General features: G+C 33.9%; 1 protein-coding gene across 6 annotated transcripts in view; it reads left to right on the top strand.

Annotated features, from left to right (window-relative positions):
- LOC121373924 (histone-lysine N-methyltransferase, H3 lysine-79 specific-like) overlaps window positions 1-10,197 on the top strand; it is a 59,509-nt gene extending 49,312 nt beyond the window's left edge. For 4 of the 6 annotated variants that reach the window (XM_041500747.1, XM_041500748.1, XM_041500745.1 and 1 more), the window contains one exon: window positions 3,780-10,197. In XM_041500747.1, coding sequence (XP_041356681.1) covers window positions 3,780-5,734 — 1,955 coding nt within the window. In that variant the 3' untranslated portion in view covers window positions 5,735-10,197. Of the gene's footprint in view, window positions 1-2,787; window positions 2,882-3,779 lie in introns of all 6 variants that reach the window. The other 2 variants (XM_041500749.1, XM_041500750.1) reach the window with 2 other exon arrangements.
- The last annotated feature ends 5,588 nt before the right edge of the window (window positions 10,198-15,785 follow it).

Here is a 15,785-nt window from a genome sequence, read left to right as displayed (position 1 = left end):
TAAGACAACTTGCCCATATAAAATGATGTCATCACATATGACATTCCCTGATGACGTAATTTTTACGTTCATCGAAAAATGAACAAACTCCTGTTGCTACGTCTGGACCAATGGGATGACGTTACGTTGTAATGAATGTAACAGAAATTTAATTATTGTTTATTGGATTGCACAACGACGAAATGGAAAAATGTATCATCATGTTAAAGCCTCTAAGCGGCTCAATACATGGCCCCAAGAATCACAGCTACTTGTGGCTCCTTTGAACTGACGCCGCCATATAACCATAAATAAAATCGTGTTGAGTGCGTCGTTAAATAAAACATTTTCTTCCTTCCTTTCCTTTGAACTGAAATGCTCAGCAGTGTTTTGTGTGAGACCGTTAATATGTTGTCTTATTCATAACTCTAATTTGAGCCACTTTGAATGATTACAATGTCTTAGCTTGTTCATTTAAGATTCAAAGTTAATCTGATGAACTGTTTGTTTAGATTACTTGTATCTGTTATCGGATAATTTTTTTAATTGTTGAAAGATCTAAACTAGACTGGAGGTTAGTTTTATGGCATTGCCACTGGCAAATTACAATAAGAATGAAAGTGGTGATGAACATCACCAACCCAGCAATTAAAAAATGTCCATGGCAAAAATCATGCTGCTGAAGAAAAAAAAAAGAATATAGTGCACAGCCAAAAAGTGCCATGGAGAATAAAAAGTGCACGGAAATCTCCATGTCATTGCTGATTGCTGTGGGCAATTGCAAGGGTTAATATCAGTATATTCTTTTGAAAATGGATTAACATCTGTTTCATGTCAGCTTGGCAAACCATTATGTATTCTCTAGTATACCTGGAAATATATCCTTTGTTGTGTCATGGGATAAATAAAGCTAAATTTGTATCATATGCAATAAACAGATCTGTACTGATTGCAAATAAGTAAAAAAAAACTAGTACTTTTATTGTTTGTGTTATTTCATAATAAATGTTTTATATGAGTAGCTATATTTAAAGCTTTATTTATTTTTTCTTCCATGTAATACGGCTTTCAAAATCTGCTATGACATACTCAAGTGTCAATTGTACATTAATTTCCATTACTGTCATGACAATAACATGTCACAACAGTAGTCCAACATCCATGTTTAGGCTGCGTGAGATTGTCGATCTTACATTCAATACAGTCCATTTTCCTTGTTTTGTGAGCTCTTGTGTACATAGTGAAAATGTGTCCTAAAACTAGACCACCTTGTTGTGCACGTGGAAGTGTTTGTGGGTGCACTGCCTTCCTTACTGTCACTGATGTCCACCCTGCAATGGGAGTGTTGTACAGTTTTTTTCAAGTTCATTGTGCCACACATTTTGGCTGGCTAGCTCTCAGTAAACATAGCTTTCTGTTGCATGGCCGAACTCTGCTTTTTAATTGATTTGATTTATGTTTGCCTGCCTGCACGCTGTATTAATTCTGTCTCTCTGTGTTCCATTACTTGCACTGATCTGTTTAATTTTTCACAGCTCTAATATTGAAATCATTGCAAATGAAATAAAAAAATTGTTAATTAATTTCTGATAAAAAATTTGTTTTAAAGTAGAACATTTTGAGTAACATGTTTGACATCTTTTGAATATATTCATATAATAATATATTCTGGTCAAGAATGCTTATTTTAATTGCATTCATATTACATGTACTATAAAAATACATTGTGTACCTTATTGCATAAAATGCTTTTACTCTTGAAAAATTATAATGTAAAATTTTATTGCCAAAAGTTAAGTATCAAAGGAAAAAATAACTATATTACAATTGCGAAGTATTCAGTATGTGTCCAAATATTCTAAATGTACCAGTGATACTTGGAATCAGCAGGCTATATGTTCGGATAATAATGTAAGGGTTTTGGGATATATTACTCAATGTAATATGTACGGCATGTTTGGAAATAGCTGAGCTTCATGTATTTACAGTCTTCACAAGCATGTTAGTGTTTGTAGAAACTGATATGTGAGACCACCTTGAAAAGGGCAACATTTATTTATGCATAAAAGAGTGTCTTTATTCACTAGTGGTTTATACCGGGTATTTACCTATTGTAAATTAGTTTGATGTTTTAAGTAAGCTTCAGATTCACAGTAACTTTGTTTCACAGTTTAGAAATAAAAGTAAATAAATAAAGCAAAATAAAATACTCTTTTTTTTCTAATTGTTTGGGATTTTTTTTCCTTTTATTTAAAAGTTTTGTGACTTCATTTTGAACCATAGATTATACTATTGATGTACACTAATTAAATGGTATTGGGTAAGCATCAAACAACATTTTTCATCAGCTATAATAAAAAAACAAATAATAAAAAAACATTCTTCAAAACTAAATACTCTATAAAAATGGTCTCTCCATTCATTTCAACTTATTTTCGTGCTTATATCCAATTAAGGTTCAAGCACGCTGTCCTGGGCACATACCTCAGCTATCTGGGCTGTCTGTCCAGGACAGTGGGTTAGTTGTTAGTTGGTTAGCGAGAGAGAAGAGGGTGTAGTGGCCTTACACCTACCCATTGAGCCCTTAAGAACTTGCTCTGGGTTGGAGCCGGTACCGAGCTGCGAACCCTGCACCTACCAGCCTGTAGTCCGATGGCTTAACCACGACGCCACCGAGGCCATTTGAATTTTTACATTTTACATCTTTATTATCAATGTTTTTTTTAATTTTCTACCACCATTTGCTTCTGCTGCTATAACTAATCATTTCCTAACTTCTCTTGTTTTCCTTCTGGCTTTTCTGTATAGCTCCAATCAGTGACATCAGTGAAGACCACAAAATTGAGACAACCGTCTTATTTTGAATATAAAACACAACTGAAATGTTTGGATGTCGTACAAGGTTTGGTTGTACCATTTTGTAGTTGTCATTGCTGCTTTTCTTCCTTCGCTTTTCTTTCACCATTTTAACCATCTGACGATGTTTACTGATGAGCAAGCTGTTGAAGAAAGTTGTGGTTTTTTTAAATTTAGTTTTCTGTTTTCATTCCATTACAAGTGTTCATAGTAGCACTGCTGAAGTCTTCACAATTTATTTTTACTCTTTGTGGTCTCTTACATTAATAACTGAGCAATAAATTCTCACTGATATTAAAAGAATATATATATAGCTGCCACTTTTTTTCTTTCGGACATTTGCAGTTTTGGTTTTATCAGTAGTATAATGGCATACATTAATATTATTATAGATGCATTGCTTTATCAACTTCTTATTACATGTATTTTAAATTGGTTGTTAAAACTAATCTAAATGCGGTAAATTGTATTAGTGGTTCTCTATAAATTATGCATCCATTAGAACTAATAGCCATAACAATAAAAATAAATTCTAAGATTAAAATAAATTAGTAAATGCTCATTGGTGGCGCAAAGATTACATTTTATGTGGATTATAACCAGTTCTGTTTCCTAAAAAAAAAAAAATATGAAGTAAAAAAAATAATCAGTTTCCATTTTTTTTTAAAATAGTATAGAACTGGGAGTTCACAGGAACTTTTTTTACTACATAGAATAGAGAAAAAAAACCATAATAAAAGAAAATAACTATATATCTGAGTTTAAAATAATTGTTGTTTTTTTTTTAAAGATATGTTTTGCTTAGTAACCACATGAGACTAAAATATTTTGAAATAGAATCAGCTATGCTACTTATCAGTTACTTCTGTTTTTAAGCAGTTTTTGCAGATAAGGAAAGGCTAGACTGTAAAGTGTAACTGACATGCACTCCTTGTGTACTGCAGGTGGGTCGAAAACCAAGACGCATGAGTCGACATCTCCTGACAAAAAGTGGCAAGCTCAGATAAACAGTGGTTTTGATGCTCTTGTGGCTTTTGCATCATCAGAATTAGACCGTAGTCGAGAATTGAAACGTAAAACTAGCGACAACGACAAGCCATTAGAAACGAGTCCTGTTACGCCGTCGACACCATCACCACCCCGTGACTCTGGAAGTAGCAAAGCGAAAGGTTTATTTGCGGCCGTAAAGCTTCCGTTCCGATGCGACTCCACATCAGCCAAGTGTCCTAAGCTGTCGGACATGTCATCTGTTAGCAGCCCATCATCCAGCTCATCTCGGGGAGCTCACAACTCACCGAGGTCGTCATCCCCTCTTGACCGGAGAGGTCCGCACACACCACCGGGGTCACCGAAAACGACGTACAGTCGAAAGAGCCGAAACAGACGACGACGTCGACACAGTCGATCATCAAGTTGCGACTCGTCTCGGAGTAGGAGTCATTCTAGCAGTCGCAGCTGGTCTAGTCGCTCTAGGAGTAGCAGTCTGAGTAGTATGTCGAGCGACAGCAGTGACAGCGATCAGGAACGAAAGGTTAAGAGTAGTGTGAGTGGGACGCGCCAGATAAGCAGTGGAAATCAGTATAGTAGTAAGAACGGCCTCACAGACAGAGTTGCATGCGGTGGAGTGAGTGCTAAAGGTGTCAGTTCCGGGACTATTCATGTTGTTAACAGTAATGTGTTAAGTGGTGGTGGTTTAGTGGTGATGAAATCGCTGGCTCCAGTTACTAACTCGGAAAGTGTGTTTTATCATGGAAACGGTAGTGGTGCGTTTTCACCGTTCATCATGGATCCGTCACAGAAAGCAGCAGTCACAGGGTGTTCTGGTGCCAGTAAGGGTTTACATGTACCACCAGCTGACATGGCTTACATACCGAGCAACTCCAGTGACAAACCACCTCCGCAGCTTATAAAGCAAACAAAGCTCGAATCTCACTCTGGTGGTTACCCTGACTATCCCTCGCAAATAAATCCCATTCCAACACACAATGCCTATGGTTCTCCACATACCGTACCTGCCCTCCACCACAATTCCACAGTGGAAAAATCTTCTTCAAAACCCCCACCCTTCTCTCCAAGATACATCCGGCCTCCACCACCCCCTCGTGTCCTTCAGACTGCAAACGCTCACACATCAAGTCCTGTGGCACCATCCCCACCAAACCCAGCTCATATCCATCATACTAAACTCACTCGACCCCCTCCCCCCAACTCTGCCCCACCCCAACCCCTCTTGACTCCACTGCAGCCACCTCCACTTCCGCCCATAATTGGTTCAAACAATTCTGCTTCTCCATCACATCCTAGATTTCCCGATTTTACACGCCCTCCACCACCCCTGGGTAATGCTCCAGTTCGGTCGTCCTTGGGACCACCCCATGGCTCCCCAATACCACAGCCACGACATTCACAACACAGTCCAAATAAACCAGCATCGGCAAATCTTCGTGTACACCATTCACAGCATAGTTCGGTTAGACCCAACCCATCGGTACGACCACCTTTACGACAGTCTCAGCCAAGCTCGGTTTGGCCGGCACATTCTAGTCAACTAAGATACGGTGCAGGAAACCCGACTCCAATGATGAACCATCTAAATGGTCCAGTCGATATGTCCCGACCACACATGGAAGCCCACCACCCACCGGCATGTGGCATACCACACATGGGCTATCTGGATGTGAGATCTAGGCCACCTAATGTTCACAGCTCCAACCCACTCTCCCACAATGTAATGTCAAACGCCACAAACATGGGCCAAAGGTCGGATCCTGGTGCATGCATGACTTTCCCCGGACAGACGATGAACAGGGGAATGCCATCTCAGTTTGGACCAGTGGGTCCTCCAGAATGGCAGACGTTCACATATGGAGGATCGAACATGGGATTAGGCCACCGTTAGCCAAACTGTAGACTGTTTATTGTACAGAAGAATGAGAAAGAATTGTCATTCGTATCTTCTGCAGTGAATTTTAATTTTTTATTATTATTTTTTTTTAATCATGTCAGTTTTACCCAAGGCAAAAATCACAGGTTTTGTGAATGATTTACTATCACAGTGTTTAAAGTCACTGTGTGAAAATGTGAATAAGAATTCATAAGCTGCAATATTGGGACTACTCCGAAATGTGATGCTATAATACATGTTGTGTGCATCATAAACATCATGTTTTTGAGTCATTGAGCGTGCTCACTTTGTAATATGTTGACTGTTCATACTCTTGGTTTAGATGTGTCACATTATAGACATATAGCAATTGGCTAGCTTCTTTACATACATGTATAAATTAAGTTAAAACTTAAAAAGACCGTACACGTTTTACTGTTGAGATTTGTTAGGGTACACAGTCTGTGTGCCATGTGTTATGTTGTTAAACCTTAGATGTATATTTTAACCTGTGTTAACTTATTCTTGTGTGCCCTTACAAAGAGCACTTGTATATGTGTGTTAATTTATTATTGCTCTGTCAGTTGGAGGACTGTTTTGTTTTTCTCAGGTTTGACGTGGATACTGTTAGTTCCTGAGAAGTGAGCTGATCCACGCACTTCGGTTTTGGGTGAAGATCTGACGAGGAAGCACTATGAGTTCGGCAGTCTGTTGATAGATATATAACGTGTACTTCCAGAAACAATTTTTTTTTTATTCTCAGCATTGTCAAAAGTTTTTATGTCGATTACAGCAAAATGTTCAATATTATTCTCTCAATAGGGCTATTCGAAGAAGGCAGCGAAATTCCCCAGGATATGGCTCCCTTGGCAGCTCTTTAACGTTACACTTGAATTAGTTTTTATAAGATTTGTATATTTTGTTTCTATCTCTCATTGTATGAAATATATATCCTGGCATGAAAATTATTTTAATACGTGATTAAAAAGGCAACATACAATTATAAACGACCATTCTCAATGAGATGTAATTTAATGGATTTTACATTTTAAGACATTCAAAATGAGCAGCTATCTTTTATTCATAATTGTTAAAACACATGAAACTGTTTTCTAAAATGTGATTTTATTACAATTATTGTCATTGATTATTTTGTAAAAGATAAACTTTATAAAGTTTGTAAAAAACCTTTCTTTTTTTGTTGAGAAATTAGCATACATGTATGTTATGTGGCGACTATCCATTTGGTGTTAAAGAATATATGTGATCGACAGCTGTGAATCTACATATTGGTGTTTCATAGCAGTGAATCTACATAATGGGGGGGGGGGGGGGGGGGGGGGAGGGGGAGGGTGTGTCAGGATCTCAGTATTGTCAGTATGTTTAATGTGGTTGGGTCATAGGATAGAATGCCTTAGGTCACAGAATTGTTTTTTCATTTTTTTTTCATACCCCAGTGCCCCATGGCTGGTACGTCAAAGAATGGTTTTATTGGTAAATTTTGACCAAACACCCATGGCTTTGAGTGGGAATTTTAGCATTTTTTAAAGAAAAAATTGGGAATTTTCAGTTACATTTCAAAAACATCTTATTAAGCTGTGAGTTTAAAAGAGTAATCCTATACAGGTACTTGTATTTAAAATATCTATTTTGCATTATGAAATGCTATAGGGGAGGGAAGAGGTGTTTGTCAATTGTTACATATTGTTTTCAAAATGTGTCTTTATATAATAAAAATTCAGAATTATATACATAGATTGGGAATTTTTTACTCCAAAATTGGAAATATAAAAACAACATAGCCTTCGAGGATAATGATGCCGATTATTGGACTCTAGAAACATAGCTTATAAAATCTGGCAACGGCCATGGTATGTGCTATCCTGCATGGCAAAGTGCATGTTAAAAAATCTGTTGCTACTACTGGAAAAATGTAGTGCCAGCAAAAGTTTTGACGTGCTAAACAAGAAAACGCTATCCATTTAAAACAAATCTATTTTGAGATGTGATATTCTACTTTGGTCTCACTTCTCACTATCTAAACGTTTTAGTCATTAACAGCTGAAATGTACATAACATTGCTAGTTTCTAAACTGTTTTAAAGTCTTGTTTATAAAACTTGTAAATGGTTAAAATGCTGTTTATCGTTGTCATGATAATATAATTAATAAATAAATAAAATGATATGATATAAAATATTCCATGATTGTTGTTGTTGCACGGATGTTGGGCAAATGAGCCCCGACTGATTATTTGTTTAGGCAATGGAAATGCATATTAGTTGTAAAATTGTAATGCAGAACCAAAATATACAATAACTTGGTAAATGTTGATGCAAAGCCAGAGTATTGGCTGGAACATGTAAATGATCAGTTGTTATCTCCCTTTCATGAAGATGAATGTATAATACAGGGTGTTGATAAAGTCCTGATATTTGTATCAAATAAGACATTATAAACACACTGAATTTATTATTTATTTAATGAAGGTGCTTTGTGTGTGTGGGTTTGAACATTTTGTTTGCCATCTGTTCAGTGAAATGGGGCTTATAAAATGAACAAACAAAAATGTTAAATTTTAACACACACTTTACCAAAAACATGACCAATCTAGCTTATTATTATTTGTGTTTATCTGAAGCTTGGAAGTTTGTATTTATTATGGCGTGTGTTTATCTGCTGCATGTTTAAGAAAATTTCATTACATTGTTTATTCAGCTGTATTTGTCAGTATGCAGTTTTCACATTGTTATTGATTATTAGTAGCGAAACTGAAGTGAACTGAAGTAAAAAGACAAATTCAAAATATAATTTTTTTAAACAAATTTGAAGAGGCGTATTTTGGGTAAATGGTCACGAAATTCTTAAGAAAGCAGATTGAGTTTGTCGAAGGCAAATAAGCTGAGCTTCCAAAGAGAATGTGATCTGTAGGAGTTTGGGGTGTGTGGGGGGGGGGGGGGGGGTGCTGTTTATAAAATTTTGAAATAAAAATGATTAAGAGATATGTTTTCAGGTCAATTTAGTGTTGTATATTGTTGATGATGAATTTAAATAAACCCAAAATTTATATTTTCAATTTGCCATAATGTGCATTTTCTTAGTTTCTCTACAAACATTTAAAAAGAAAATTGGCTTTTTTTTTTATGGCTGATATGACTATTCAGTTATTTTTATCTATTGAAAATTGGGATGGTTTGTTCTAAAGGTTTATGATATCTTATTGCTGTGCTTACAATTTGGTAGGACTAAGTTGCCACATAGTAAAATCATTAAGTCAGTGGGACATATCATTGTTGGACTAAGAAAACCTTGTATCTGCATTTTCTGTTTTTCAGGCGATAAAAAAACTGTTTTATTAAAAATCTTATTCATTGTAACAAATGGCTTTTAAGAATATGAGAGCCATTTGTTACATTGGACCAGGTTGTAACAAAAATATATTTTTTTAGTCCTGAAATTTAAAAAAAAAATGTTGATACAAGTTTTTCTTAGTTCAGCAACAATATGTATATTTGCTGATACTACTTTTGTTCACTGTATTTGATTGTAAAGTTGCTTTTATAATTTTTTTGTTTTTGTTCATATTTTTAATACTCAGTGTTTATAACTACCTCTATGTGTATATACAATAGTACATTGTTTGAATGGTCACTGCTGATCCATTCTTTGGTGATGTGAAAAAAAAGAAAGTGTTAATATTATTTAGATGATTGACAAGACATTATAATTAACTGACTATTTATGACTACACTGACATTTTTAGAAACATAGTTTGCTAGAGTAAATATTTGTGAAGAAGCAAGTAGTTGAAATGTTGTTTTGACCAAGTCCCATTCTCAAGTAAAATAGATGCCTTTGTTCATAATTTCTAAAGCTGCAATCTGTAAGTTGAGCTTTGCTTTTTGTGAGAACATTCAAATTTTAATACTAGTGTATAGTATAAACGTATTTGCCAGCAAGAATAATTCAGCATTTGGCAGTGTTTAAAATTAGTTTTTATAAATATATTTGCCAGCAAGAAAAATTCAGCATTTGGCAGTTTTTGAAATTGGTTTTGATTTAAGAAGTAAATTATATGAGCATGTTTCAAGCAAATAATTTACATCAGTAAAAAGAACTGTGTAGCCTTGTGGTTATAGCTAAACTGTGGTTTCTAGGCTAGTTAGACATGTGAATAAATATTTTAATGTATTGCCAGTTTCTTTTTTTACTGCAAGTGTTTTATTTTTACTATGAATTTACTGTCTTTTAATAATCTATCATTGATATCATTTTGTATTCAGTGTTTTTAATAGCAAGATTAAGCAGAAAATATATAACATCTGTGTATTGCTAATAGATGGCCATAAAAATAAACATGAAGAATGGTTGCAAAATACACAGTAATAATAATTATTGAAAGGATACTAAGTAATATTTCAAGCATTTATTCTACAATACATGTTTTAGTAAATGACATTAAAAGATGTATCAAAATGTGATGCTTGTTTATTAGTTTCATTTTTTAACACAAAATTGCAAACATTTCTCATTTCTTGTTGACTTTAACTCAGCTTTGCCAAATGTTTTACCAATACATGGTCATTCTGTTTTATTACAAATTGTACATAGACCACATAAATATACTTGGGAACTTTGATACTAATTAACATTATTTAAAAATCTCATATCAGTGTTTTTGTAATGTTACATGTAATCTTTGCTTGCATAAGTTAATAATTGGCTGTTGTGTGCCAGTAGAGGATATTCCATGTTTTCTGTGAAACATGCTTTATATCTTACCTTATGAAATCTAGATTCATACATGGGTCATGGCAAGTGTATTATGAACTTGTAGATATAAATCTTATTTGACTGAAATTTTCCATTTTTTTTAATAGAACTCCATTTAAAAAAAAAAAAAACCAAAATAAAAAAAAAAAAACCCCCCCCCCCCCCCCCCCAAATAAAAACCCAAACAACAACAACAAAAAAACCCAACCCCAAACAACAACAACTTTAAGTCTATTGCCATTATTGAGTAGTTATATTAAACTGTAAGTATATTTAAGAAAAATTATGTCATCTACAATAACGATAACCTTATTCTACTGATATTTCAAGATCTTTTACTAGGATAAAATAATCGTGAGCCAGACAACTTTGAAGCTGTATTTTGGGTTTTTTACAGGGATTAAATATTAAATAAATAATAAAGATTAGATATTGAATTTCTGGTGTTGTCATTTGTTCCAATATTATGTTATTACAGTCTTTGATTTACCACTAGAAGAAAGCAACCATAGCAGATGCTGGAAATTTTCTTTCTCTTTCTTAGATAATGATATTAGTTCAATTCCCTAAAATGAACACATCTAAGAGGCAATGCCATTTGACGTGTTCCTTGTATAAGAATAGCTGATTGAAAGGACAAACATTACAATTTCATTGGTTGCTATGCAATCTGTTATTCTTGTACGAGGCGTTGCCTTAAATAATGTTTTTTTTAGATATAACAAGTTCTGGTTGTTAGCACTGTATTCTGTTTATAATGAGCAAAAAAAAGATTTGGGGTCCAGACAGTACGTTGCCAGAAAACTATCTTTTCACCATGCATGTTATATTTTTGTAATGTTTATAAATATGTAACTTTGTAGCAATGCTAGACAAATTTATTTAATTAAAGGACTGAATAAATGGTTCCATTGTCTGCTCCTAGAGGTAATGTGAGTTTTTGTTAAATCACACATTTGACTGAATATATGTTTGTGTATCCACAGAAAACATTTGCTTTCTGAATGACACCATGTTCATATCATCCATGTATAAAGAGTGTTGTGTGATGTTAGTGTTCTTAGTACATTCATTATACATACTAGGCTTACCTGCTTTTTTTTTTGGAAAATAAAAATATACATTGAATAATAAAAGATAGATACATTTAAAAAGAATCGGACCAGATTATGGAATAGACTTGCAGTCTGGTGAGAATTTTTTTTAAAGCGGTATGGATTATGCATATAGTTGAGGAATGTATTGAGCAGCAAACCCGAGGTATTACCAAAAAAATGCCTCATGGAATTTGCAGCTTATACATGTTACTTCGGATAAGACAAAACTGGAATAAAATAAGTGGCTGCTTAATACAGGTGGTCAGTTCAGCAGGTTGACTGCATTTTGTAGTATACCTCATATTCTGCATAAACTACGAAAATTGTAATTTTAATAGAGGCCAGTTTTAATGGCATTAAAGAGTTTAATGTAAAATACTAATGCATAATTTTAAAAGTAACTGCATGAAGCCATTTAAAAGAATATTATTAATATTAAATATATATGATAAATATCCTGTAATATTATTGTTAAATGAACACTTTATTTTTAATGGTTATTCTTTTATATCCACTTGTTCAGTATTTTGAGCATTGTGCTTCTAAGAATAAATGTTTTTGTGAATGAATTGTATTGAATGCATTTCATCAACATTCATTTTCATATCTGTAGTGTCTGTGATACATGTATAGTTGTAGGTAACTAGGTATTTTAGTAGAGGTGTCAGAAAAACAGGCAGTTTGGGTGTTTCTGGTAATACTAAGCTGATTGCCATGGAGAATTGCATGGGTTTGATGATGAAAACAGCAGATGGTTGTCACTTGTGTATCTATGCAAAGAACCACTTGTCCTCAGCTCATAAGATCATCTCGTAATATCAGGGCATCGTGTGATAACATTCCAAGCTAAAAGACTGCCATGTGGGGTTTTTTCCACAGATCTTTTTTACATTTTTTAAAAAGTAATTGTTTTTACATGGGTTTTTATAACATCTTGCCACCAAAGTTATATTTTTTAAATTGAAATGTTCACATATTAAATGATAGCAACTATAAATCTAAATGATTTTGTTGCCAGTTATTGTATGTGTAACACTTTAATTGGCTTACCGGTACCCAACTAAGGAAATCCTCAGTTACAAATGCCAGGGATTTTTATATGGGTTGCAGTCTACATTCAGGTATATAAATGAATCCACATAATTTACCATATACCCCTAGATAACCTACCATATAAACCTACTATATACCCCTAGATTACCTAATGTACTTTGGATCTACTAAATCATTTGCAGATACATATCTGTGTATAAACATGTTTATTGTTGGGCACTTGGTTCATGTTTTCATTTACATGCACTAAATATAAAAGTGCAGGTGTTAATCGAGAACAGTTTTGATGTATCTTATTTTTGACAAAGGCTAAATTAAGAATGGATTGAAAGAGTCCATTTCAGGGTTTCTGTTTTGGAAGCCACAAGTAGGTGATCACGATGGTACAACAGGTGAAATAGAGGTGAAGTATGCATAAACAACTATAATCGCTGGTAATAAGTCGGGTTGTAACAACATCTCAAGACTATGTTAATCTCATGGTTAATTCTATAAAAAGAAAACTGTATTTGTATTCATTTCACATTCTTTGTTACTCATTGTCATCTTTTTTTCCACAAACTGTTGGTCAGTTGCTGTTGTATTTATTAGTAACAACTGTGGTCTGCATGGAAAATACTTGAAAATTAGCAACTAACAGCAGTCGATAAAAATGTATGGCCTCGTATCCATTGGTTGTTCTTTATGCTGAATTTCCCCAAGAAGTGTAGTCTGAAGTTCGTTAGATAAAAATATTATTAATTTTTAAAATTTAATTCTTAAGATATTATGTTACACATGAATATCCCTGTATTTCATACAATGATTCATAGAGTAGGGTAATAAAATGTAGTTTTTTTTTTTTTTTTTTTTTTAAATTTTAGTTTTAACTTAAAAACACATTTACAGTTTAAAAATCCCATTTTTGTCATCAATTCATCTTGTGATTATAAATTGTTTTGTGTTCCACATCACAGCTTTTATACTTTCTAGCAGAACAGAATTTATGTGTACCATACCAAGTCTGTTCTTTGTGACTAGTATCTATGTTGACATTTAATTAACTGTGTGATTGGAGTTGGTTAATGTTGTGCTTTCTGACTTGTATATTTAGTCATGTTCATTAAAACATACACGAGGAAGAAAAATATTTTGTATTTATAATACGGTATATAGTTTCAAAGTTAGTTTCTATATTTTTAGATGTAAAATGGCACTGCTGTTGGGATTGGTGTTTCATGTAGGTTAGTATCAAGTGTGAAGCTGTTGCCTAAAGGGCAAGGTTTCACATTTGTTACCAACCAGATGGATTTCACTCTGTTTTCAACAGTGGTCATTGTTGGTATATGAAATACTAGTGCTAGAATAAATTATAGCAAATGAGGGCATGCATAACAAGTTGAAAATGGCTTCAGATATACTTGTGGAAATGGGCTAAACTTACCATTTGAGATATATCATAACTTTTTATTTAATTATTAATAATAAAATTTACTAATTCTTTTTTTTTAAATTGCTGCTTAGTTTTAATAATACTTGTAGTTTGTGTAGGTATTTTTCATTTATTTATTAATTTAACTCAAAGTGACTGAAAGTTGGCATATTGTCATATTTTGGTACAAACCTGTTATCGTTACACTTCACAAAGCAATAAAACATAACATAGGGCCTACTCTAGTTCAAACACAACAAATCATAATATTCTTCATTCTTTTATCTCCAGCATTGTTTGGCAGGTTTAGGAAATTAAAAAAAAATTGTTAATATTATAAAGGTGCATTTTTTTTCTGCATAAAATTTATATAATAGTAATAGATAATTTTGGCTTTTGTTTTCAATACATGAAATGCCCCTGAACGATGTATTGAGCTAGTTTAGTCCCGTTTCCCCAAGACATTTCTGATGGACTCCATAACATCAATTATGCAGACAAGCTGCATGTCACCAGAAGTGTTGCAGTATGCAGCTCTCCTGCCTGGTTTCGCAGGTTGATGTTATATATATATATATATATATATGTTTATGGTTGTAGTTGGTTTCTATGGTTATGTGATGGAAATAACACATTTTACAGCTTGTAAGAGTTCAGTATAAAAATGAAATGTTTCTTCTGCATTTTGTGTTGCTTTGTTTTTTTAAAATATAATTTTATGTGCAAACCTCAACTATTTGGGCGGTCTGTCGTGAACAGAGGGTTATTGGTTAGAGGGAAGTGGGTATGTTAGTGTTGGGAATTGGTGGAAATTTAATCAGTGATCATTGGTTTGCACCAACGAATCTACTTTTGATTACACAATTGGGTTAAAATAATATGACCTCAGTGAACCCATTGTCTGTCAGTTTTTTTTGTCCTGTCCAAACCAATCCACCATGACTGGTATATCAAAGGCCATGGTATGTGCATATAAAAGATCCCTTGCTACTAATGGAAAAAATGTAGCATGTTTCCTCTCTAAGACAAATGTCAGAATTACAAAGTGTTTGACATCCAATAACCGATGATTTATTAATGTGCTCTAGTGGAGGTGTTAAACAAAAACAAAATTTTTAAATTAACTTTGGAAGGATAGGAATTATTAGGACCATGTATGTATTTTGTTTGAGAGAGAATCTTGCAAATCACCAATTTTATTTAAATAAATACCCATTTTCTTGACATGAAAACACCAATACCATTATCTAAACCTAAAGGAATAATTACAGTGAACATTTCCCACAATCAATCAAATATAGATTTCATAACCCATCACACCTGTAGACCCCAACCAATCTGTTTTGGATATCATTGGAATATCAGTATCTTCTACCTCTCCACTGAACTGTTAACAGTTGCTCTAGATCAAAGCCTATGCTGGGTAGTGTTAAAATGTATGTACTTAGTGGCAAATCCAGGGGTTTAACCACCTCCCCCTTTTTTGTTGCTTGTTTTCACTGGAAATTTATACCACTCTGTGGATCTGTGCTTCCAAACACTCCCAGGTGATCCCCACCCCTTTCTTAAAATCTGCCCCTGTATTTGTATTTGGTTAAAACTGAAATAAGACCATGCACTCAACATTTGATTCCCAGCTGCCTCATTTTTGCCCAGAATTGGGTTATAATAACTCATTACTTCAAGTCTTTGTAGTACCCTGTTTTTTGGTCAATTCTACTAATTTAAATATA

Source organism: Gigantopelta aegis, chromosome 6 (assembly GCF_016097555.1).
Source record: "Gigantopelta aegis isolate Gae_Host chromosome 6, Gae_host_genome, whole genome shotgun sequence".
Classification (NCBI taxonomy): Eukaryota; Metazoa; Mollusca; class Gastropoda; order Neomphalida; family Peltospiridae; genus Gigantopelta; species Gigantopelta aegis.
Note: the sequence above shows the minus strand (reverse complement) of the source record. Positions and strands in the feature narration are given on the sequence as shown.